This window comes from Scyliorhinus torazame, chromosome 2 (assembly GCF_047496885.1).
Source record: "Scyliorhinus torazame isolate Kashiwa2021f chromosome 2, sScyTor2.1, whole genome shotgun sequence".
NCBI classification, from domain to species: domain Eukaryota; kingdom Metazoa; phylum Chordata; class Chondrichthyes; order Carcharhiniformes; family Scyliorhinidae; genus Scyliorhinus; species Scyliorhinus torazame.
The window spans coordinates 19,093,344-19,119,831 of NC_092708.1; the positions used below are offsets into that span (position 1 = coordinate 19,093,344).

Below are 26,488 nucleotides of genomic sequence, written 5' to 3' on the forward strand. Positions count from 1 at the left end.
CCTGCAGATTAACAGTTACAAAGCCAGAAGATAAAACAAAACAAAAAGGGAAAAAGCACCTCCTCCCACTCTACACCGAATTACCACACTGCTTCAAATTACCAAGTTTCAATTCCCACTCAGGCCGTCTCTCACTCAGGATGTCTCGACTTCACCATGCGCAAAGCGAACCTCCTCTGAACTGCCTCAATGGAACTCCATGCTCCCCAAATAAGGGGATCAAAACTGTACTCAGTACACCAGGGCGGTCTCACCAATGCCTTGTACAGATGCAGCAACTCTTCCCTACTTTTATACTCTATTCCTTTAGCCATAAATGCTAAAATTAAATTGTCCTTCCTTATTACCTGCTGTACCTGCATGTTAATTTTCTGCGATTCATGCACGAGGACACCCTGATCCCTCTGCACCGAAACACCCTTAGATCATGAATTGCATTTCCATTTTTCCACTTTAAACTGCATCTGCCAAATTTTGGCCAACTCACCAAACCTATCTATCTCCATTTGGAAATTTCTTATTTCCTCATTGCAACTTATGACCCACCTATTTTCGTGTCAGCTGCAAATTTGTATCTAAATCGGTAATATATTGTAAGTAGTTAGGGCCCAAAGACCAAACTCTGTGGCACCCCACTAGTTACATCTTGCCAATCAGAAAAGACCCATTTATCCCGACTCTCTGCCTTCTGTCGGTCAATCAGTCTTCTATTCAAGTTAGTAAATTACCCCTAACCCCATGTGACCTTACCCTGTGTATTAACCTCGTATCTTGCTTGGAGGTGCATGCCGTTTGTAATGTCAGACACAGCATTATCAACAAGCTAGCGTTCCCAGAAGAGAACAAATACTGAACAAAATGATTAAAGCGAAGCCACACAAGAAACCTCCTTCTTTTTAGGTCGTCCCTCGGGTTCGAGAATTATAGAATCATAGAATTGACGGTGCAGAAGGAGGCCATTTGGCCCATCGAGTCTGCACCGACCCTTGGAAAGAGCACCCTACTTAAGCCCTCATGTCCAGCCTATTCCCGTAACCCAGTAACCCCACCTAACCTTTTTGGACACAAAGGGCAATTTAGAATGGCCAATCCACCTAACTCGCACATCTTTGGACTTGTGGGAGGAAACCAGAGCACCCGGAGGAAACCCACGCAGACACGGGGAGAATGTGCAGACTCCGCACAGACAGTGACCCAAGCTGGGAATCGAACCCAGGTCCCAGACGCTGTGAAGCAACAGTGCTAATAACTGTGCTACCGTGTTGACAAATGGCAATGACTTTCTTCCATTCTGGTTTGATGGGTTCTGAGATGGTTGCCAAGGCCAATGTGTGATCATGTGGGGTAGGTGGCGCTCGAAGGGTTGGGTAGACAGGTTGTTCCTGCGCTCCCTCCGACACCTTGATTTTGCCTCTGCACATTCCCGACAAAGTCCACCAATGTGTTCCTTCCCCTCCTGCGTGAGCTTTCATCCATTTTGGTCATTCGCAAGCCAGGGTCTCCCAAGAGTCAGCGGAGATGCGTGACTTCTGCCGGGGATGCTTGGAGGATGTCCGTAAAGCCTTTCCATTGTCCACCTGCAGATCTCCAGCCCCGGCTAAGTTCCAAGTCGATGGACCAGTCTGTAATAGCCTTACGCTCACTCTCTCCAGCTCGAAGTTCATCCTTGTGCTCGTACAGAGTGGGCGTAAACAGGATCAATGAAAGTTGAGAATTTGATAAATGTGTAACTCTCAGTGAATTAGAAATAGTTGAACTGTCTCCAATTGAAATTTTGTTTAACTTTTTGGGTTTAATGTGGATGTTCAAAAACGGGAAACGAAACTGTAGGTAAACTGTCTGTAAATGATAATCAATCAGCTAAAGGTGGTTGCCTGAATTACTGTGAGCCAAAGGCGGAGTGAGCACTTTAACTGGGTGTGGTTCATCAGGGTATAATAAAAGTAAACAGTACCTACTGATGCACAGTCTTCAAAAACACAGAGTGACAGAGTGAAGGAGTTGGAAATTTGGTACAGAGGACGGGGGTGCTGTTTTTTTGCCTTCAATATTTGGAGTAGTTTGTCTTGCAGGTAAATTAGTCTACCTATAACTCAAACTAATACTGAGCAATTAGTTAAAAGGCTATAAACTATAAAATGTGTTGAGTATTCAGACTTTAATTAATTAAATGCATGAAATAAGGTTATGTAGGGATGGTCGGACAGGCAGTCTGCCACCCCTGGCAGCATGTGCTGGGGCGGCACGGTTATAACAGTGATTAGCACTGTTGCTTCACAGCGCCAGGGTTCCAGGTTCGATTCCCGGCTTGGGTCAATGTGTGGAGTCTGCACGTTCTCCCCGTGTCTGCGCGGGTTTCCTCCGGGTGCTCCGGTTTCCTCCCATAAGTCCCGAAAGACGTGCTGTTAGGTGGATTGGACATTCTGAATTCTCCCTCAGTGTACCTCAACAGGCGCCGGAATGTGGCGACTAGGGGCTTTTCACAGTAACTTCATTGCAGTGTTAATGTAAGCCTACTTGTGACAATAAAGATTATTGTTATTATGTGTGGACCCAGACAACCATCGCTGCAGTGTTTGCGTCTCGATAAATTGCAGCTCAGGATTGTTGAGCTGGTGTCCGAGGGTCTGGCATTGCGAGGCATCAGGGAGAGCAAGTTACTGGACACTTTGATCCAGTAGACATTAACGCCCCTTGGGTTCGGAGGTGGTACAGGACTGTTAGTGGTCAGATTGTGTTTGAGATAAGGAGATCTCAAGTGCAGCTTTTTTATCCACCAGGTTCAAGGTTACTGCTGCCTGTATTGGATCAGTAAACAAACCCAGCAGCAGGGTATAGGAAGCCATTCAAGTGCTGGATGGTGACATGAAATGCGTCAGTGACATGACGGGGAATCGGCACTTGGCTTCTGCAGCCGTAGCCAGGATTTTTGAAAGTTGTGCTCCCTGCCAGGTGCCAGGGCCCTCCTGGCTGGAGGAGGGGCGTGGGTCCACGTAGGGACCAATGGTGGATTTTTGCTGAGCATGTTTTAGGAGCTAGAGTCCAAGTTAATAAGCAGAACATCCAAGATAATAAACTGTGGATTGCAGTGTGTAAATTGACATGGGGTCAGACAGATCAGAGAGTTGACTCGAAGAGTGGCAAAGGAGACAGGGATTTTGATGCAAAGCACTGGCACCAGTACTGGGGAGGAAAGAGAGCTGTTCAGATTGGAAAGGCTTCACTTAATCTGGGCTGCGACTGATGTCCTGTTGAAAAAATTTTCATTAGGACAGTAGAGAGAGCTTTGAACTAAAAATCAGAGAGGCAGAGAGAGGAACATTTATATGCCTTATTCCTGGTCCTAGTCCTTATGTTCTTATATTCTCACTCAAAGTGAGTGAGCATCACTCACTCTGAGAGTCTGAGTGACCATCCTGTGAGTGGGAGATTGATGGATCTCCCCGAGGGAGTGAGTGAGGGTCCCTCCCTCAGTGAGTGAGTGACCAACCCCCCTGAGTGAGGGAGTGACAACCTCTTCTCCCAGTGAGGGAGAGGGTCCGTCCTCCCAGTGAGGGAGGGAGTGAAGGCCCCTCCTCCCAGTGAGGGAGGGAGTGAGGGAGGGCCGCCCCCAGTGAGTGATTGGCAGGCGGGATGGGCGGGGCTGACGGCGGTTGCAGTTCCTCCTCCCGGGCTGCGGGTGGCGCTGCAGCGGGCGGAGTCGGGGGGACGGAGCCATGCAGGTAGGAGCGGCGCGGCGCGGCGGGCTCTGGCTGGGCGCCGGGGCGGACGTGCTCCAGAACCCCGGTGCGCGGGCCGGGCTGTGGTGTGAATGCCCCTCACACGGGGGTCTCTTCCCCCCCGCCCCTCACACGGGGGTCTCTCCCCCGCCCCTCACACGGGGGTCTCAACCTGCCCCTCGCACGGGGGTCTCTTCCCCCCCCCCCCTCGCACGGGGGTCTCTTCCCCCCCCCCCCCCCCCCCCCTCGCACGGGGGTCTCTTCCCCCCCCTCGCACGGGGTTCTCTTCCCCCCCCCCCACACGGGGGTCTCTCCCCCCCCCCCCCCCCCCACACGGGGGTCTCTTCCCCCCCCCCCCCTCACACGGGGGTCTCTTTCCCCCCCCCCACACGGGGGTCTCTTTCCCCCCCCCCCCCCGGCCCCTCACACGGGTGTCTCTTCCCCCCTGCGTCCGGTGGTTAGCACTGTCGCTTCACAGCGCCAGGGTCCCAGGTTCGAATCCCGGCTTGGGTCACTGTCTGTGCGGAGTCTGCACGTTCCCCCCGTGTGTGCGTGGGCTTCCTCCGGGTGCTCCGGTTTCCTCCCACAAGTCCCGAAAGACGTGTTTGTTAGGTGAATTGGACAATCTGAATTCTCCCTCTGTGTACCCGAACAGGCGCCGGAGTGTGGCGACTAGGGGATTTTCACAGTAACTTCATTGCAGTGTCAATTATTTATTTGTTTTAAATAATTTTTATTGAGGTTTTCACAAAATATCAACAACAAAATGAAAAAGGAATCCAATAGATTTAAATACAGAACAAAATAAAACAACCCCTGTGCCCCCTCCCCCCGATACATAAATAATAAATTAACACCCCGAATTAACACATAGCAAATATATACACCCCCTCAGATCCCCCAGTGTAAACAAACAGAAATAAAATAGAACCCGGGTTGCTGCTGCTGACCATTGTCTACCGTTCTGCCAGGAAGTCCAAGAACGGTTGCCACCGCCTGAAAAACCCTTGCACCGATCTCCTTAAGGCAAATTTCACCCTCTCCAATTTAATAAACCCCGCCATAACGTTGATCCAGGAGTCCACGCTTGGGACCCTCGCATCCTTCCACTGAAGAAGAATCCTTCGCCGGGCTACCAGGGACGCAAAGGCCAGAATACCGGCCTCTTTCGCCTCCTGCACTCCCTGCTCCCCTGCAATCCCAAATATTGCGAGCCCCCAGCCCAGTTTGACCCTGGATCCTACCACCCTCGACACCGTCCACGCTACGCCCTTCCAAAATTCCTCCAGCGTTGGGCATGCCCAGAACATATGGGTGTGGTTTGCTTGGCTCCCTGAGCACCTAACACACCTGTCCTTACCCCCAAAGAACTGGCTGATCCTTGTCCCGGTCATGTGTGCTCTGTGCAGCACCTTAAACTGTATGAGGTTGAGCCTCGTGCACGAAAAGGAAGCGTTCACCCTCCCAAGGGCATCTGCCCACGTCCCCTCCTTGATCTCCTCCCGCAACTCCTCCTCCCACTTACCTTTAAACTCCACCACCGAGGCCTCCTGCATCACCTGGTAAGTTTCCGAGATCGTCCCCTCTCCAAACCCCCCCCGAGAGCATCCTGTCCTGTACTGTGCGTGGCAGCAGCCGCGGGAATTCCACCACTTGCCGCCTGGCAAACCCCCTTACCTGTAAATACCTAAAGGTGTTCCCCGGGGGGAGCCCATACTTCTCCTCCAGCTCACCCAGGCTCGCGAACTTCCCATCCACAAACAGGTCCCCCAACCTTCTTATCCCTGCCCTGTGCCACCCCGAAAACCCTCCATCTATTCTCCCCTGGGACAAACCGGTGGTTCCCCGTACTGGGGTCCACACCGAGGCCCCCACTTCCCCCTGTGCCGCCTCCACTGCCCCCAGATTTTGAGGGTAACCGCCACCACCAGGCTCGTGGTATTCCTCATTGGAGGGAGCGGCGCCGTTGCCAGCGCCTCCAGACTTGTGCCCTCACAAGACGCTGTCTCCAGCCTCTTCCATGCAGCCCGCTCCATCACCCACTTGCGCACCATCGCCACATTGGCAGCCCAGTAGTACCCACAGAGGTTGGGCAGTGCCAGCCCCCCCCCCATCTCTACTCCGCTCCAGGAACACCCTTCTCACCCTCAGAGTCCCTCGCGCCCACACAAACCCCGTTATGCCCCTGTTGACCCGCCTAAAGAAGGCCTTCGGGATAAGAATGGGGGCGCACTGGAACAGGAACAAAAATCTGGGAGCACCGTCATCTTAACTGACTGCACCCTACCCGCCAGGGACAGCGGCAACGCATCCCACCTCTTAAACTCCTCCATTTGCTCCACTAGCCTCGTGAAATTAAGTCTATGCAGGGCCCCCCAGCTCCTGGCCACCTGGACCCCCAAATACCTGAAGCTCCTCTCCGCCCTTTTTAGTGAGAGCTCGCCAACCCCCCTCTCCTGGTCCCCTGGGTGAACCACGAACAACTCGCTCTTCCCCATGTTGAGCTTGTACCCTGAGAAATCCCCGAACTCCCTGAGGATCCTCATTACCTTCGGCATCCCCCCCACCGGGTCCGCCACATATAGCAGCAAATCGTCCGCATAGAGCGACACCCTATGCTCCTCCCCGCCCCGCACCAACCCCTCCAGTTCCTCGACTCCCTCAGTGCCATAGCCAGGGGTTCGATCGCCTGTGCGAAGAGCAGGGGGGATAGGGGACACCCCTGCTTCGTTCCTCGATGCAACCGAAAGTACTCAGACCTCTTGTTCGTGGCCACACTCGCCATCGAGGCCTCGTACAACAGCCTAACCCGCCTGACAAACCCCTCCCCAAACCCGAACCTCTTCAGCACCTCCCACAAGTACCCCTACTTTACCCTATCGAAGGCCTTCTCAGCGTCCATCGCCACCAATATCTCCGCCTCCCCCTCCCTCGCCGGCATCATAATAACGTTCAGGAGCCTCCGCACATTCGCGTTCAACTGCCTCCCCTTCAGGAACCCCGTCTGGTCTTCGTGTATCACCTGCGGCACACAATCCTCAATTCCCGTGGCTAAGACCTTCGACAGCACCTTGGCATCTACGTTCAACAACGAAATCGGCCTGTAAGACCCACGCTGCAGGGGATCCTTGTCCCGCTTCAGGATCAAGGAGATCAGTGCCCGGGACATCGTCGGGGGCAAAGCACCCCCCCTCCCTTGCCTCATTGAAGGTCCTAACTAGCAACCGGCCCAACAGGTCCACATATTTTTTGTAGAATTCGACCGGGAAACCGTCCGGCCCCGGTGCCTTCCCCGCCTTCATGCTCCCTATCCCTTTGGCCAGCTCCTCCAGCCCAATCGGGGCCCCTAATCCTGCCATCAGTCCCTCTTCCACCTTCGGAAACCTCAATTGGTCCAGAAGGCGGCCCATCCCTCCCTCCTCCGGGGGGGCTCGGACCGATACAGTTCCTCTTAAAAGTCCCTGAAGACCCCATTGATGCCAACCCCACTCCGCACCACACTCCCTTCCCTATCCTTAACTCCCCCGATCTCCCTAGCTGCGTCCCGCTTCCGAAGTTGATGCGCCAGCATCCGACTTGCCTTTTCCCCATACTCATAAATCACCCACTGGGCCTTCCTTCACTGCGCCTCCGCCTTCCTGGTGGTCAACAGGTCTAATTCGGCCTGGAGGCTACGCCTCTCCCTCAACAGTCCCTCCTCGGGCACCTCCGCATACCTCCTATCTACCATCACCATCTCTCCCACCAGCCTCTCCCTCTCCCTCTGCTCTCTCCTCTCCTTGTGGGCCCTAATGGAGATCAGCTCTCCCCTAACCACCGCCTTCAGCGCCTCCCAGACCCTCCCCACTCGGACCGCCCCATTATCGTTGGCCTCCAGGTATCTCTCTATGCTTCCTCGGACCCGCTCACTCACCCCCTCGTCCACCAACAGCCCCACCTTCAAGTGCCACAACGGGCGCTGGTCCCTCTCCTCCCCCAGCTCTAGGTCTACCCAATGCGGGGCGTGATCCGAAATGGCTATCGCCGAGTACTCTGTATCCTCTACTCTCGCTATCAGCGCCCTACTCATAATAAAAAAGTCGATCCGGGAATAAGCCTTATGAACATACGAGAAGAATGAAAATTCCCTCGCCCCCGGCCTTGCGAATCTCCAAGGGTCCACCCTTCCCATCTGGTCCATAAACCCCCTCAGCACTTTAGCCGCCGCCGGCTTCCTACTCGTCCTAGACCTGGAGCGATCCAGTGCCGGATCCAACACCGTGTTAAAGTCCCCCCCCCATTATCAGGCCCCCCACTTCCAAGTCCGGGATCCGACCCAACATGCGCTGCATAAAACCCGCATCGTCCCAGTTCGGGGCGCACACGTTGACCAGCACCACCCTCTCCCCTTGCAGCTTACCACTACATACCTGCCGCCATTGTCTGTGTCACAATGCTCGATGCCTCCAACGACACCCTCTTTTCCACCAAGATCGCCACCCCCCCGAGTTTTGGCATCCAGCCCCGAATGAAACACCTGACCTACCCACCCCTTCCTCAATCTTACCTGGTCGGCCACCTTCAGGTGTGTCTCCTGGAACATGACCACATCCGCCTTCAACCCCTTCAGGTGCGCGAACACTCGGGCCCACTTGACCGGCCCGTTCAGTCCCCTTACATTCCAGGTTATCAGCCGGATCAGGGGGCTACCCGCCCCCCCCTCCCCCGCCAACTAGCCATAACCCCTCCTCGGCCATCCACGCACCCACACCCCACGCCCGGCCCGCTTCCCACAGCGGCAGACCCCCGTCACAGCCCTCTCTACTCGCTCCAGCTCCCCCTTGACCATACCAACAGCAACCCGGTTCCCCCCACCCACCACCAGCTAGGACCCTTCCTAGCTGCTTTGCTCCCCCCATTGCGCTCCCGCAAGTCAGCTGACTCCTGCTGACCCCAGCCACTCCCGCCTCTCCTTCGACTCCTCCCATTGTGGGACATCCCCTCCTCCTCCATTACCCATCAGCAGGCTCTCCGCCTCCCCCTTCCATCCCAAGCGCGGGAAACAACCCTCGCTACCCCGCCCCGCCCCCTCCAGCCTTCAGCGCGGGAAAACGCCCACACTTTCCACCTGCTCGGCCCCGCCACCTCTGACACAGCTCCTTTTACAGGCCCAGTCCCCGACTCGGGCCTCCCCCTCCCCCACAGGGCCCCGTCCCCCCTACCGGTCATCCACCCCTACTCCATTAACTAACCCCCCTCCAAGAGCCCACCCAACAGACCCAACCAAAACAGTGCCCTAACCACCCACACTGAACCAAAAAGAAACAAGAGCAAAGAACCCCCCCTCAAAATGTAACACATCAACAGCAATCCCCGACCACCCACCCCGACCCTCAGTCTGTGTCCCGCTTCTCGGCCTGAACAAAGGCCCACGCCTCCTCCGGGGACTCAAAATAATGGTGCCGGTCCTTGTAGGTGACCCACAGTCGCGCCGGCTGCAGCATGCCTAACTTCAACCCCTTCCTGTGCAGCACCGCCTTCGCCCAGTTGTACCTGGCCCTCTTCTTCGCCACCTCCGTACTCCAGTCCTGATATATTCGAACCTCCGCGTTCTCCCACCTGCTGCTCCTCTCTTTCTTGGCCCACCTGAGCACGCACTCCCGATCAGCGAACCGATGAAACCGCACCAGCACTGCCTGCGGCGGCTCGTTAGCCTTGGGCCTCCTCACCAGCACTCTATGGGCCCCTTCCAGCTCCAGGGGCCCCTGGAAGGACCCCGCTCCCATCAGCGAGTTTAACATGGTGACCACATAGGCCCCCACGTCCGACCCCTCCAGCCCCTCTGGGAGGCCCAGGATCTGCAAATTCTTCCGCCTCGACCGATTCTCCATCTCGAACCGTTCCTGCCATTTCTTGTGGAGCGCCTCGTGCGCCTCCACCTTTACGCCACCCCCTGGGCCGTCTGGGTCTCCAGCAGCTTGTCGATAGAAGCCTTCATCGGCTCCAGCAGGTCTGCTTTGAGCTCCCTGGAGCAGCGCTGGATAACCACCTGCTGCTCCTGCGTCCACTGCATCCACACTGCCTGGTCCCCGCCCGCCGCCATCTTGCTCTTCTTCCCTCGCACTTTCTTTGGGTTCACCACCACTTTTTTAGTCGCCCCGCTCCTGGTCCAAGCCATACACTGTCGGAATATTACAATCTTCTTCCCACTTCGGGAAATGTCGAAAAAATACCGTTGGGGGCCCTGAAAAGAGCCCAAAAGTCCGTTCCAAGCGGGAGCTGCCGAACGTGCGACTTAGCTCCACATAGCCGCAACCGGAAGTCCATTGCAGTGTTAATAGAAGCCTACTTGTGACAATAAAGATTATTTAAAAAATATTAATTGCAAACTGATTTAAGATCTGTTGTGCAACTTTAGTTGGTTGAAAATCCTAAATGTTACAATACAGTGCAGACTTGCTGAAAAGAGATTCAAAACTATCTTTATCGTTTCCAAGATAAGGGGACAAAATTCTTTCAAGGAATGTATTTGGACTTCAGAAGAGCTGGGCATTCGAGGACTTCCGGTGGCGTGGGCGAGCAGGGCGGCCAGAGCAACAAGAGCTCCCGCCGGTGGCCGCGATTCGCGGCGATTTTGGGGAAATCCCCGAGTCTTCACGCACCCCCCGACTATCGTCGGCCTTTGGGGCCGTCACGAGCAGCCAGCGGGGCCGGTTTAAAAACCGGCGAAGAACCCCGCGCAGGTGTCGGGCGGCAGGGGCTGAGGCGCTAGGCCCGGCGCGGCTGGTTAGAGCAGCGGGGCGGAGCTACGAAGAGGCCGAGGCGGCAGGCCCGAGGGAGGGTCTGTAGGGAGGGTGCTCCACGTCGGATGGCTCCCACCTAGGAGGAAGAAATAAGGTTGAAGCCTGGTCCCAGGGGAGCTCTGGGTGAATGCAGAGGAGAAAGAAAGAAGGTTTAAGGAAGTTTGGTAAAAGTTTTTTTTTCAAAAAAAGAATAAGTCAGATTGATGAAGGACAGGAGGGTGAATGGAGAGGAGAAAAGAAAGAAGATAAAAAACAATAAGCCGCTAAAGGATGCGAAGAGCAGCGTCGAAGAAAGGAGGAAACGCGGGTTCGCCGCCGAAGGAGAAGACGAGCAAAAGTGTTGACAGGATGGCGGAAGCCGAACTGCAAGGCGGGGCCGCGCTACGTACGGTGGAGAAGATAACCGAGGTGATGGTGGTGGAGCTGGAGAAACTGTTTGTGAGGCACATGGAGGCCTTGAGGAAAGAGATGGCAGTCGTGTTGAGGTCATTGGTGGAGGAGGCATTCGGCCCGATGAGGGTGGAGGTGGCAAAGGCATCGGCCGAGGTGAGAGAGCCGGGCGAGAACTGTATGTTCTTAAAAAAAACCTCACTGGTTTTAGCCAGTATTCTGTCTTCTCGCAGTGTGGTGTATTTTCACCTTCCAAGGTGCCAGGTGAATGGCAGGCTCCCACCCCTCTCCTGTGCTTCAGTATGATCCAGCCAGAAATCGATGTGATTGCATTTAATGCAGACTCTTGTCTGCATTTAATGAATGAAAAATTAAATGAAAATCGCTTATAGTCACGAGCAGGCTTCAATGAAGTTACTGTGAAAAGCCCCTAGTCGCCACGTTCCGGCGCCTGTTCAGGAAGGCCGGTACGGGAATTGAACCGCGCTGCTGGCCAGCCTTGGTCTGGTTTAAAAGCCAGCGATTTGCCCACTGCTTTAAAGGAATGATAGGAGTGTTCATTGGAAATAAAATTAAGTTGGTATGTGGGGAAACCAAACTGTGAGGATCCTTTACCATTTTCCCCCTCCCTTCCCTGACCAAATTTCTCCCCTTTTGCAACTTCTTTCCGCAAGATTGTACAGGGTTTTACATGTAGCATGAGCATCCTGCGTGTGTAGCTTCAGGTTGTGAATGGCGGGCTATTGGGCTGTGAGGGGCAGTTGGCTACCGGTTGTGTGATTGTCCACGGAAGTTAGAAGAAGCAATCAGGAGAGCACTTTTCCCGCATTCACTTCTCCCACATTCACTTCTCCCAGTGACCTAACTTTGGGCATGTTAAAGCTAATTGAGAGTTTAAAACAAGTCCTCTTCTGCCCTAATTAGGAGAGGGTAAAAGATCCCACAGCACTATTTCAAGGAAGAGGAGAAGAGATTGTCTCGGGTCAATATTTAGTCCTCAGCCAGCATCTTGGGAGCAAGCTCTAGGGCCTGTATGCTCTATTCCTGCTCCTTGGTCACTGTAAGAAGGATGTGAACACATTGGAGAGAGTGCGGAAGAGGTTCACAAGATTGGTTCCAGGGATGAGAAACTTCAATTATGAGGATAGATTGGAGAGGTTGGGACTGGTCTCCTTGGGAGCGAAGAAGGCTGAGAGGAGATTTGATAGAGATGTTCAAAATCATGAGGAGGACAGACAGAGAGCAACTGTTCCCGCTCGTAAAAGGATCAAGAATGAGAGGGCACAGATTTAACGTTATTTGCAAAAGAAGCAAATGTGATGTGAGAAAAAACCTTTTTCACCCAGTCGTGGTCTCGAATGCGCGGCCTGGAAGTGTGGTGGAGGCAGGCTCAATCGAGACATTCAATAGAAACTGCAGGGGCATGATGCTTGTTTGGAGGGCTGGTGCAGACACGATGGGCCAAATGGCCGCCTCCTGCGCCAAAACAATACTGTAATTTTTAAATCCAGGGCCACTGGTTACTGACGCACTTCCCCCAGCAGTCAGTTTCTCCCTACTTCCTCTAAAACGTCTCAATTTTGAGCACCCCCTATTAAATCTCTCCTGAACCTTCTCTGCTTTGAGAAGAACAATCCCAGTTCCTCCAATCTCAGAAAGGAAGTCGTTCTGCACCATAACCGGTCTGTGATTCCGTCACCCAGTCACTATCCCATCGCTGTCTGTGTTTCCTCTGTAACAGCAGTGGCAACACCTTCAAAAATACTTCACCGTACGGGAAGCACTTGGTGACATCCTGAGCTGGTGAAAGACCCTGCAGAAATCTAAGTTTTTCTTTCCGTTCTCCATTCCAATGATGTCGCAGTAGAAAATTAAAAGCCACAAGTGAAACTGAAGCAGTAAACTGTTCGGAGTGAGGTGGAGATGAAAGATTTCATGCCAAAATAACACAAGCTGTTTTTTCGAGTCGCTAAACTATTTGGTGTTTATTTTCATTTCAGGGCTGTGCCAGTGGCAAATTGTAAGCAAAGCGTTTGGGTGCAGTCAGGGTGGATAATCTGTGCTGTACCCCTCAGCTGAGGTAGGAACAGGACAGAGCTTAATCATGGGAAAGAAAAAAAAAAGAAAGGCTTGCATTTATATAGCGCCTTTCATGAGCACTGGAAGCTTCACAGTCAATTAAACATTTTTGAAGTATAGTCATCATTGCAATGTGGCTAATTTCCGCACAGCTGGTTTGTGATGCAGAACAAGGCCAGCAGCGTGGGTTCGATTCCTGTACCAGCTTACCCGAACAGGTGCCGGAATGTGGCGACTAGGGGCTTTTCACAGTAACTTCATACTTGTGACAATAAAAGGTTATTCTATTATAAGCTCCCACAAGCAGCAGTGCCACACAGACAAGATTAACTATATTTGTAATGTTGGTCAAGGGGAAAATATTGGCCAAAACACTGGGGAGATTCCCCCTGCTCTTCAAAATATTCCAGGGGAATATTTTTACGTCCATTTGAGAGGGCAGATAGGACCTTGGTTTAATATCTCATCCAAAAGGTGGCATTCCCAACAGTGTGGCGCTCCCTTGGTGCCACACTGGAGTGTCAGTCTCGATTTTGTGCTTGAGCCTCGGAAATTGGAATCTACAGTCTTCTGGCTTGTGTGAAAATGTTACCAGCTGTGCCATGGCGAACAAAAATATCTCAACTGTGCGCACATTTGATTGTTTGCGAGTGACTCTTGTTGGCAAAGGACACCTGGGGGGGGGGGGGAGACTTTGTGTAAGGACAGGCTTCAACTCTGCTGTGATGTCTGATTATTTCAGCAGTTTCCTGGATCTCTGTCCCCTCTAACATCATCTTCGGATCAGAGAATGATTGATGCAGCAGAGTTTGGCATGCAATGGTCAGTCACATTATAGGAACAGAGGGCTGGAGTAAGATGTTATCTCAACTTCCTTCATGCCTTTCAATAGGGAAAAGGGTAGGACAAAGAAAACTTTCCAAAGACACCCTTAAGCTCTCCTTGAAGCAAGGCAACATTTGATTCATTACAGGAGAAGCTTGCTACCAATCATTCAAAATGGCAACAACTTGTCCATCAAGCTATGAAAACAGGCTGAAAATCGGTCCGTTCAGTCACACGAAGGGCCGTGGCAGAAACTCGAGACCCTGTGTAGACATCGAATCGAGAGACAACAACGAGGGGAATCAAAAGCCTTAATTTTTCTTCACATCGCTCGAGGGTTGCAAATAATTACCATTTCTTGCCTTTAGCTACTTTTTAATGCTTTTATTGACCTTCTGGATCTCTTAATTTTCGTCAACCTCAAATACAGCCCGTACCTCCACGTAGGTGCCACTATGTTTCATGACAAACAATGTGGCCAGCATTTCCCAAATATCTAGTAGGGTAGATGGAGGCGTATTGGTATTTTATAATAATCTTTATTAGTGTCACACACAAGTAGGCTTACATTAACACTGCAATGAAGTTTCACCGAGCTGTTAATCCAGAGACCCAGAGTAAAACTCTGGGGACCTGGGTTCGAATCCCACCACTGCAGATGGTGAAATCTGAATTCAATAAAAAGAGTCTAATGATGATCATGAAACCATTGTTGATTGTTACATTGGAGACGGTACAGTGAAGGTTCACTAGATTCGACCCTGGGATAGACTGGATTAGATTTGTTTATTGTCAGGTGTACCGAGGTACAGTGAAAAGTATTTTTCTGTGAGCAGCTCAAACAGATCATTAAGTACATGAAAAGAAAGGAAATAAAAGAAAATACGTAATAGGGCAACACAAGGTACACAATGTAAATACAGAGACACCGGCATCGGGTGAATCATACAGGGGTGTAGTTTTGATGAGGTCAGTCCATAAGAGGATCATTTAGGAGTCTGGTAACAGCGGAGAAGAAGCTGTTTTGAATTGCTCGTGCGTGTTCTCAGACTTTTGTACCTCCTGTCCGATGGAAGAAGTTGGAAGAGTGAGTAAGCCAGGTGGGAGGGGTCTTTGATTATACTGCCCGATTTGGATTTTGGTTATTGTCAAATGTACAGAGGTACAGTGAAAAGTATTTTTCTGCGAGCAGCTCAACAGATTAAGTACATGAAAAGAAAAGGAAATAAAAGAAAATACATAATAGGGCAACACAACGTATACAGTGTAACTACATAAGCACTGGCATCGGATGAAGCATACAGGGTGTAGTGTTAATGAGGTCAGTCCATAAGAGGGTCATTCAGAACAAAGAACAATACAGCACAGGAACAGGCCCTTTGGCCCTCCAAGCCTGCGCCGACTATGGTACCTGCCTAAACTAAAACCGTATGCACTTACGGAGTCCATACCCTTCCATTCCCATCCGATTCATATATTTGTCTAGATGGCCCTTAAATGCCGCTTTCGTACCTGCTCCCACTACTGGTCTGGTAACAGCGGGGAAGAAGCCGTTTTTGACTCTCTTTGTGCGTGTTCTCAGACTTCTGCATCTCCTGTCCGATGGAAGAAGTTGGAAGAGTGAGTAAGCTGGGTGGGAGGGGTCTTTGATTATGCTGCCCGCTTTCCCCAGGCAGCGGGAGGTGTAGATGGAGTCAGTGGATGGGAGGCAGGTTTTGTGTGATGGACTGGGCTGTGTTCACGACTCTCTGAAGTTTCTTACGGTCTTGGGCCGAGCAGTTGCCATACCAGGCTGTGATGCAGCCAGATAGGATGTCTTGCGGGGTCTTGAAGAGGTTGTCTTGCTTTGAGAGGTTGTGTAAATTGGGCCTAGAATATATTCTCTGCAGATTAGAATAATGGAAGACTATCTCATTGAAACTTAAACAATCCTGAGGGGGCTTGTTTCCATTGGTTGGGGAAAACACAAGAGGTGCAACCTCAGTATAAGGGGCCGATTTCGGATGGCAATGAGGAGAAATTCCTTCACTCAAAACCTGATGAATCTTTGGAATTCTTTACCGCAGAGGGTTGTGGATACCCCATCATTGAACACATTTAATGCTTGGACAGGTGAGAGTTTTCGTCTTGAGGCGTTAAGGAATATGGGGAGCGGACGGTGAAAAGGAGTTGAAGACCCAGATCAGCCACGATGGTATTGAATGGCAGAGCTGGCTCGATGGGCCGAATGGTCTACTCCTGTTTCTTACATTCTTGTAATTAGCCACAGTCTACAAAGGACAATTGGTATCAATTCCACTTTCCTTCTCATTCCCAGATCCCTTAATAATAAACTTGCAGAATGGGTGTGTAGTTGGGCAATGAATATAAGAAAGCGAGAGGTGGTGCGTTTTGTAGGAAAAAGAAAGGGGTCACGTACGTGGGAAATAGTAGCAGGAGGGGGCCATCAGCCCCTGGAGCCTGCTCCAAGTAGATCACGGCACATCTACTGAACGGTATGTATTCCCACTACCTCCGATTCCCGTAAAATGTTTCATATCTAGAAATTATCGATTTCTGTCCTTAAACATACTCATTGACTGAGCTTCCACAGCCCTCTGGGGTAAAGAATTCCAAGGATTCACCACCCTCTGAGTGAAGAAATTCCTCCTTATGGCCTACCCCTTATTCTGAGACTGTGTCCCCCTTGATTCTAAGCGCCCACGCACCCCTCCCCACACAGCCAGGGGAAACACCTTTCCTGTATCCACCTTGTAAGAATTTTGTATGTTTCGATGAGATCACCTCTCATTCTTCTAAATTGTACAGAATGCAGTCCCAGTCTCTTCATAGGACAGTACAGTACTCCTGAATGGGGTAGCGGAGCACAGAGACCCAGTAATACGGAAGACAAATCAGAAAGTAGCAAAACGGTTTTATCAAAGCCAACCAACTAAAGGGCTTCATAAAGCAGAGATATTGTTAAAGGCTGTGGAGAATTTTATTGGGCCACACTTAAGTGCACTGTGCAATATAAAAAGAATAATGAGGCACTGGAGAAGGTGCAAAATAAATTAACAAGGATCATAAAACTAAGATGTACTTATTAACTAAATAGGTGGCAGCATTTTTGTCTCTCTTTATACCTAAAGGATTGGAATACAAAGATGTAGAAGTCATGAATCTGAAAGGGCAAGGTTACCATGGGCTTTTATCTTTCCCTTGTTCCTGGAATCAATCCTGGGTCATCACCTGAGGTAGATGTTAAGACTGCCGCTTGTTTGCTCATCTGACTTTTTAAATTTACTTCTTTACCACTCAGGCCATGAGCACGAAAGGCTTGAAGGACGCAGTGCAGAATGCTGCCAAGGAGTTCCTGTCGTTTGTGGATAAGGGGGTGTCCCCCTATCACGGTAAGCTGACCATTTCATTCTGTCGTTTGTAGAATAGGTAAAAATTGGGGGAGATTTTGGTTCCTGCTTCCGATTTGCAGCGTGAAAGCTCCAGTTTGATTCACCCATACCCACCCAGCAGTGGCTCCTGGAACGACCCAATGTGTGGAGATTGGCTCACGCTTGATTGTGATGCAGTCTGCAGTTGAACTGCCAATATACCGGTTCACGCAGGGCAGCTTTCGAGAGGGAGCCAGCTAAACATCTGAAGAGACAATATTTCCAGAGCTGGGGTGGCGGGGCGAAGGCTGGGGTCTGGACCGCGCTGATTTGTTCTTGCAGAGAGCTGGCACAGAGAGGATGAAATGAAAAAATGAAAATGAAATGAAAATCGCTTATTGTCACAAGTAGGCTTCAATGAAGTTCCTGTGAAAAGCCCCTAGTCGCCACATTCCGGCGCCTGTTTGGGGAGGCTGGTACAGGAATTGAACCGTGCTGCTGGCCTGCCTTGGTCTACTTTCAAAGCCAGCGATTTAGCCCTGTGCTAAACCAACCCCCGAATGGGCCGAATCGCTTCCTTCTGTGCTGTAGTCGTTCACTGAATGCTGCCTTGACTAGGCTACTGGGCTAGTGCAAGTCGATGACTTCAAAGCTGACTGGATAGCAACTAAAACCAGCAGTCCTGCCCAATACAGTTGTAATGACCCATTTCTTTGATCCTTGTATCCCATCCATATGGGGTGGGCGGCACATTACCTCAGTGGTTAGCACTGTTGCTTCACAGCTCCAGGGTTCCAGGTTCGACTCCTGGCTTGGGTCACTGTCTGTGCGGAGTCTGCACGTTCTCCCCGTGTCTGAGTGGGTTTCCTCCTGGTGCCCCGGTTTCCTCCCACAAGTCCCAAAAGACGTGCCGTTAGGTGAATTGGACATTCTGAATTCTCCCTCTGTGTACCCGAACAGGCGCCGGAATGTGGCGACTAGGGGCTTTCACAGTAAATTCATTTCAATGTAAATGTAAGCCTACTTGCGACAATAAAGAATGTTATTACATTATCCCTCAGTCTGAATTTTAAGGGTCCAATTGCACAGAAACCACTGCCAATTGCATTCTGCTTATGAGTGCAGAAAAGGGCTCCGTAGGTAGCCCCCCCACCCTCTGATTCAGGAGGTCATGACTTTGAACACTAGGTGCATAGTTTAGGCTGTTGTTCTGAATGTGCCTTTGGGGTGAGGCGTTAACCCCCGCGCCCATCTGCCTGATTGTGTGAAAATGAAAGGTCCCTTAGCAGTTGTTGAGTAAATACAGGGTGTTCCCTCTGGGTCTCGACCAACATTCCACCCTAATTTGTTCCCAAAGGTCACTGTGGTGTGAAAGAACCTTTCAAACAAAGCTTTCTCTTTCTGACGACAGGTTATACTCAAAACATTAATCTTTTCTTCTAAGCGCGATTAACATTCCCCACATCTGACCTTCTTTCAGTTTGATTTTACTGACGGTCCCTTTTACCTTTCATTTGGTAAATTCTCTTTCAAAATCAAGTTTTAATTTGTGGATATTGTTGGTGTAAGGTGTAATTAGTAACTTTATTGAAACAGTATTTCTTTAAATTCCCATTCCTCTCTTGTCATTCCCATCCCCTATCCCACCCCTTATGCCATTCCATTCCTCCCATGCATACCACACCACCTCCCGTGCAGTGACGTAGCGGTATTATTGCTGGACTAGTAATGCAGCGACCCAGAGTCCTGTTCTGGGGACCCAGGTTCGAATTCTGCCATGGCAGATGGAGGAATTTGAACTTAATAAAAATCTGGAATTAAAAGTCGCAAAGGTGGCCATGAAACCATTGTCAACTGTTGTAAAAACCCATCTGGTCACTAACGCCCTTTCGGGAAGGGAATCTGTCGTCCTTACCCGGTCTGGTCTACATGCGACAACAGATCCACAGCAATGTGGTTGACTCTTAAATGCCCTCAGGGATGGGCAACAAATGCTGGCCCAGCGACGCCCACATCCCATAAACAAACAAAAAGAATAATTCTCCCACTCTCGACCTGCTGTTTTTCCCTCTGCCGCCACTTCCCATTACACCGAGGGCAATTAGGGATTGGCAACAATGGCTGGGCTCAGCCTGTGAAAGAATGATTCAAAAATTTACTGTAACATTTGTGTACTGAATGCACCCAGACACCGCTGTCCAAATAAACCCACTGACACCCATAGACAGCCAAAAACTGCTTAATATCTAGATTCTGCTGTCTTGAGCAGGGTGGAGCAGAGTATCCACTGTTGGGAGGGTGTAATTACAGGCTGATAATATTACAGCAGTGGCTCCCATTATAAATGTGGCCAAGTTTTGTTTTTAGAGTACCCAATTCTCTTTTTTTCAATTAAGGACCAATTTAGCGTGGCCAATCCACCCTACCCTGCACATCTTTGGGTTGTGGGGGTGAAACCCACGCAAACACGTTTCATAGAATTTACAGTGCAGAAGGAGGCCATTAGGCCCATCGAGTCTGCACCGGCTCTTGGAAAGAGCACCCTACCCAAGGTCAACACCTCCACCCTCTCCCCATTACCCAGTAACCCCACCTAAGACTAAGGGCAATTTTGGACACTAAGGACAATTTATCATGGCCAATCCACCTAACCTGCACATCTTTGGACTGTGGGAGGAAACCGGAGCACCCGGAGGAAACCCACGCACACACGGGGAGGACGTGCAGACTCCGCACAGACAGTGACCCAAGCCGGAATCGAACCTGGGACCCTGGAGCTGTGAAGCAATTGTGCTAACCACAATGCTACCGTGCTGCCCGACGGGCAGAATGTGCAAACTCCACACGGACAGTGACCCGGGGCCGGGTCCTCGGCGCCGTGAGGCAGCAGTGCTAACCGCCGCACCACTGTGCCGTCCTCAATGTGGCCAAGTTAATGGATAAGTTTGTCTCTGCTTCTCCCGCTGAGTATTGGACTGAACCATACAGACCCAGAAGATCCTGTGTTCGATTGCTAGTTTGTGTTCAATGTAGTTTGGGAGATAGCGACCAGGCCCATTGGAGGACTCATCTGGCCACTGTCTCCGTCAGGTGGAGCGAATTGAATCAAGGCTCTCCACTCACCCTTCCGGCTAAGGCAGGGGTGAGAACATCTGACTCAGCAGTGCTTCCCCTCCGTACTTGAACAGAAAGGCAGGAACAGGCGTAGGCCAGTCAGCCCTTTGAGCCAGTTCTGCCACCATTCGATTAGATCATGGCTGAATGCATCTCAATTCCGTCTGCCCACCTTGCTCAGAGAAAAACCTTTCAATCTCAGTGTTGAAGTTTTCACCTGACCTCCAGCTTCAACGGTTTGTTTGAGGGGTTGGGGAGGAAAGGGAAAGATCCAGATTTCCACTCCCTTTCCGTGAAGACTTATTTCCTGACATCACCCCTGAACTTCCTTCCTTGTTCCAGACACTTCCGACCATAGGATGGATATAGCGAAGCTATTTCCAATTGACTCATTTAAACCATCTTAAATATTTCGACTAAATCACTCCTTAGTCAAGCAGTGCAAGCCTTATCTATCTAGAACTAGGGATCACAGTTTTAAATTATGGGGTCGCCCATTTAAGACCGAGATGAGGAGTTTCTTCCCTCAGAGGGTAGTTATTGTTTGCAATTCTCAGCCTTATATTTAAGGCTGAGAGTTGGACAGATTTTTGATTGACAAGGGCGTCGAGGGTTATGGGGCACAGGCAGGAAAGTCATGTTGAGGCCACAATCAGGTCAGCCTGCATGGCAGAGCAGGCTCGAGGGGCCGAATGGCCTACTCCTAATTCTCCTCATCTTATCTAACCTGTGCTGATAATCTAATCCTTTTAGTGCCAGAACCATTCGGTGTGTCCACATTGCAGCCCCCTCGAAAGATCAATACCCTTCCTGGGACGTGGCCTGTAATTTATTTAATTCATTTGTGTAAAGTGAGCATCGCTGGCAAGGCCAGCACTTAGTGCCCATCGCTAATTACCCTCGAGAAGGTGGTGATGAGCTGCCTTCTTGAGCCAAGTGGTGTAGGTACACCCACTGTGCTGTTGGGGAGGGAGTTCCAGGTTTTTGACCCAGCGACAGTAATAATCTTTATTGTCGCAAGTCGGCTTACATTAATACTGCTTAACACTGCAATGAAGTTGCTGTGAAAAGCCCCTAGTCGCCACACTCCGGCGCCTGTTCGGGTACACCGAGGCAGAATTCAGAACGTCCAATTCACCCAACAGCACGTCTTTTGGGAGGAAACCGGAGCACCCGGAGGAAACCCACACAGACACCGGGAGAACGTGCAGACTCCGTACCAGAGCTTTATATAACTTGCACGCTCCTGCATTCCAACTCCTTGAGGTAATGGCCAATGTTCCATAAGTCCTTAATAATTTATCTTTTGCACCTGTCCACTAGTTGTTGACGCCTTCCAATCTCACACACTTGACTTGGCAAAATGATGGTGAGCAGTACCCGTGGAATTGTACAACCGGCAGAGTGTTAGCACCACCCAGCGAGAGAATGGGAGAAAATGGAGAGAATACTTGGAGGGATTTGTTTATTGTCACATGTACCGAGGTACAGTGAAAAGTATTTTTCTGCAAGCAGCTCAAACAGATTATTTCGTACATGAAAATAAAATAAGAAGAAAATACATAATGGGGCAACGCAAGGTCCACAATGTAAATACATAGACACCGGCATCGGCTGAAGCATACAGGAGTGTAGTATTAATCAGGTCAGTCCATAAGAGGGTTATTTAAGAGTCTGGTAACAGCGGCGAAGAAACTGTTTTTGAGTCTGTTTGTGTGTGTTCTCAGACCTTTGCGTCTCCTGCCCCATGGAAGAAATTGGAAGAGTGATCGGCTCAGTGACTCCAAGCACGCCAGTGCATGTCATTGCCCTGTTTGTTCAGAGAGTTATGACAGCAGTGGTGTGCACCTCTTCCCCATTCCCTGAAGAAACTGTAGCCAAACATTGCTTTTCGTGTTGACTGCTGGTCCCTTAAAATTGTATCCAGCTGGTGGGAAATGCAACATGTCGAGAGTCTCTTCAAGGCATCAGAGATCCCATTAAAGCTGAGAGGCTACTTCACAAATTATTTAATTGAGCTCCTTTTATGACCGATCCCCCCTTTAGAAGCCTGTACAAATCAAATCGCTGATCATTGCAGAGTATTTTGAAGCTGTCTTTTGCTGAGTCCTGATTTTGCAGCAATCCTTTCCAAGCTCGGTTGCAGTCCTTCCGGACCTTGCTGAAGCTGAGTGAAAGCTGCGTAGGCATTAGGATGAGTTTATGGACCATTCAGATTTGAGTTTTAGTCTGCCCTCCAGTTTTCACCCCTCTGAAGGCACTTGGCAACTTCACGGTGACCTTCACCCAAATGTCTACCTACTGTCTGAGAAGCTGTACTGTGAGTATCAGGAGGTGATTCACCTATAGAGGGAAGATCAGGTTCTTCACCAGCATCCACACATGTACATTTTGAAGCCCCAACCACTGAATTCTTACAGCACAGCAGACCATTCGGCCCATTGAGTCTGCTTTGGCTCTCTGTGTGAGCAGTGTATCGAGTGCCACTCTCCTGCCTTCTCCCAGTAAATCTGCATGTTTTTTCCGTTCCTGACAATCTAATTCCCTCTTGATTTAACCTGCCTCTGCGACGGCCCGTTTCAGATCCAGAATTGTTGTGTGACAAACATTCAGCTCCGGCTTCCATTGCTACCTTTTCAAATGACCTTAAATCTGGGCCTCCTCGTTCTCGACCCTTCCACTAGTGGAAACAGTTTTTCCCTTTCTAAAGCCCCTCCTGATTTTGAATACCTTCATCAAATAGTAACAATACTGTAGAGGAGGAACTCCTGGCGTGTGTATGGGGTGTTTTTTTGCACCAATGCGTTGAGGGACCGACTAGAGAACAGGCCGTCCCAGAGTGGTTACTGTGTAATGAGAACGGAATCATTGGCAATCTAGTTGTGCAACACCCATTGGGGATAAACAACCATATTATGATAGAACTTTTCGTCAAGATGGAGAATGACGTCCTTGATTCTAAGACTAGGGTCCTGAATCTAATTAAAGGAAACTACAATGTTATGAGGCGCGAGTTGGCTGTGACGGATTGGGGGAACGTTACTTAAAGGGGTGATGGGGGATAGTCAATGGCAAACACTCAAAGAGCGCATGGGTGAACTGCAACAATTGTTTATTCCTGTCTGCGCAAAAATAAAACTAGAAAGGTGACCAAACCATGGCTTACAAGGGAAATTAGAGATATTAGCTCCAAGGAAGAGGCATACAAATCTGTCAGAAAAACAGACCTGAGGATTGGGAGCAGATTAGAATTCAGCAAAGGGATCGATGAAGATGGGGAAAATAAGAGTACAAGAGTAAGCTTGCGGGGGACATAAGAACTGACTGTAAAAGTATCTGTAGGTATGTGAAGAGAAAAAGATGGTCAAGGCAAATGTAGGTCCCTTACAGTCAGAAATAGGGGAATGTATAATGGGGAACAAAGAAATGGCTGAGCAACTTAATACAAACTTTGTGTCTTCCTTTGTGAAGACAGAACCAAATAACACACCAGGAAGATTGGGGAACACCGGGTTTAGTGAGAGGAAGGAACTGAAGGAGATCAGTATTAGTCGGAAATGGTGTTGGGAAATTGTTGGGATTGAAGGTCAATAAATTCCAGAGTCTGATGAGATATAACCCAGAGTACTTAACAAAGTCGGCCCTAGAAATAGGGGCTTTATTGGTGGTCATCTTCCAAGATTGTATCGACTCTGGAACAGTTCCTATGGATTGGAGGGTAGTTAATTTAACCCCACTGTTTATAACCTTTGGACACAAACCTTTGGAAAGGAGTGTTAGACAGGGAAGGCATGGACAAAACAAACGGATTCCTCCTCATGACAAATTGTTCAGAATATGACCTGGTCATCACAAATGCCTTGTTCCGCCAGAGGGACAAGCAGAAGATCTCATGGCAACAGCCCTACTCCAAGCACTGGCACCTAATAGACAATATCATCATCCGAGCAAGGGACTGCAAAGATGTCCGCATCACCCGCCATGATTAGAGCCGAGGGCTGCTGGACTGACCACGGACTAATCCACTCCACCATCTCCATCACTTTGACCCCAAACTGACACAGGTAGAAAAAACTCTGCCGCAGGAGACTCCATGTCGCTGGACTCAAAGACCCCGAGAAGAAAGAGCTACTCAGCTGGCGCCTCACAGCTAACCTCGTGACGACCAACGAGCCAGAGATGCAGAACGCCCACAGCGCCTGTTCCGCCTGAAAGCCACCACAGTCAGCACCTGCGAGGAGACGCTCGGGCTCTCGACCAGGAAACACCAAGACTGGTTGGACGAGAACGATCAGAAGATCCAGGATCTACTTGACCGCAAATGTGGGCGGCACGGTAGCACAGTGGTTAGCACTGTTGCTTCACAGCGCCAGGGACCTGGGTTCGATTCGCGGCTTGGTTCACTGTCTGTGCGGAGTCTGCACGTTTCCCCGTGTGTGCGTGGGTTTCCTCTGGGTGCTCCGGTTTCCCCCCACAGTCCAAAGACGTGCAGGTTAGGTGGATTGGCCATGCTAAATTGACCCTTCATGTCCAAAAGGTTAGGTTGGGTTATGGGGATAGGGTGGCGGTGTGGGCTTAAGTAGGCTGTTCTTTCCAAGGGCCGGTGCAGACTCTATGCGCTACCCGCCACCATCTCAGCACAACACCAACACGCCGTGAGGTCAAAAAAGCCATTCAACAGCTGAAAAACAACAAAGCCTCTGGCACAGATGGAATCCCCGCTGAAGTACTAAAATGTGGCGGCGTGGCACTCGTGACAATAATCCACCACCCCACCATCCTTGTCAGGAAGGAAGGGAGCATGCCGGACGATCTCCGAGACGCCTTAATTGTGACCATCTTCAAGAAAGGAGACCGGTCAGACTGAGGAAATGACAGAGGGATTTCCCTTCTCTCCGTCACGGGAAGGGCCATCAAGTGAATCCTCCTCCCAGTGGTTGAAGAGTTCCTCCCTGAGTCGCAGTGTGGCTTCCGCCCATCAAGAGGCACAATGGACATAATCTTCAGCGCGCGACAAATCCAGGAAAAGTGCAGGGAGCAGCATCAACCTCTGTACATGGCCAACTTCGATCTCGCAAAGACCTTTGACTCTGTCAACCGTGAGAGGTTGTGGCAGAAATTCGTCACCATTTTCCGCCTGCTCCATGATGAAATGCAAGCCATGATCCTCACCAATGGAACCAGCACAAACCCAATATGTGGGTTAAACAGGGCTGCGTCATCGCATCAACGCTCTTAGAACATAGAATATACAGTGAAGTTGGCCATTCGGCCCATCGAGTCTGCACCGACCCACTTAAGCCCTCACTTCCACCCTATCCCCGTAACCCAATAACCCCTCCTATACTTTTTGGTCATTAAGAGCAATTTATCACAGCCAGTCCACCTAACCTGCACGTCTTTGGACTATGGGAGGAAACCAGAGCACCCGGAGGAGACACGGGGAGAACGTGCAGACTTTGCACAGACAGAGTAACCCAGTGGGGAATCGAACCTGGAACCCTGGCGCTGTGAAGCTTCAGTGCTATCCACTTCTGCTACCATGCTGTCCGGATTCTCCACCTTTCTCGCAGCAATACCTTGAAGCTCCCGCTGGAGTGGATGTAACCTCCCGGACAAAGGGAAAACTGTTCAACCTCCGAAACCTCCAGGCCAGAACCAGGACCACCCCAACCTCTGTCATCGGGCTGCAGTACGCAGAAGACACCTGTGTGTGTGCACACACTGGGGCTGTGCTACAAACCATTGTCGTCACATTCACCGATGCACATGGGAGAATGGGCCTCGAAGACTAAACATCTGGGAAACAAAGGTTCTCTACTAGCCCGCTCTTGCCACACAAAAACTGCCCCCCAACCATCAAGATCCACGGTGAACCCTTGAACAATGTGGATCATTCGGGATCCTCCACTTGGCGTGAGCAGACATTGACGATGAAATCCAGCATTGGCGCCAATGCAACCTGCGGACGCCTGAAGAACAGAGTGTTCAAAGACCGAGACATCAAACCCAGCACCAAGCTCATGGTCTACAGGACAGCCATGGTCCCCGCCTTCCTGTATGCATCAGAAACATGGGCAATGTACAGCAGGCACCTCAAATCACTGGAGCGATATCACCAACGCTGCCTCCGCAAAATCCTGCAAATCCACTGGCAGGATACGCATACCAACATGAGCGCATCTCCCAGGCCAATATCCCCAGTATC

The 26,488-nt window shown here is 50.5% G+C and overlaps 1 protein-coding gene across 5 annotated transcripts in view; it reads left to right on the forward strand.

Moving 5' to 3' along the window:
• The first annotated feature begins 1,962 nt into the window (after positions 1-1,962).
• dnpep (aspartyl aminopeptidase) overlaps positions 1,963-26,488 on the forward strand; it is a 75,025-nt gene continuing 50,499 nt past the window's right edge. For 2 of the 5 annotated variants that reach the window (XM_072469099.1, XM_072469104.1), the window contains exons 1-2: positions 10,757-11,047; positions 17,097-17,187. In XM_072469099.1, the coding sequence (XP_072325200.1) occupies positions 10,772-11,047; positions 17,097-17,187 (367 nt within the window). In that variant the 5' untranslated portion in view covers positions 10,757-10,771. Of the gene's footprint in view, positions 2,073-3,651; positions 3,723-10,756; positions 11,048-15,382; positions 15,416-17,096; positions 17,188-26,488 lie in introns of those variants that run through there. The other 3 variants (XM_072469132.1, XM_072469123.1, XM_072469113.1) reach the window with 3 other exon arrangements.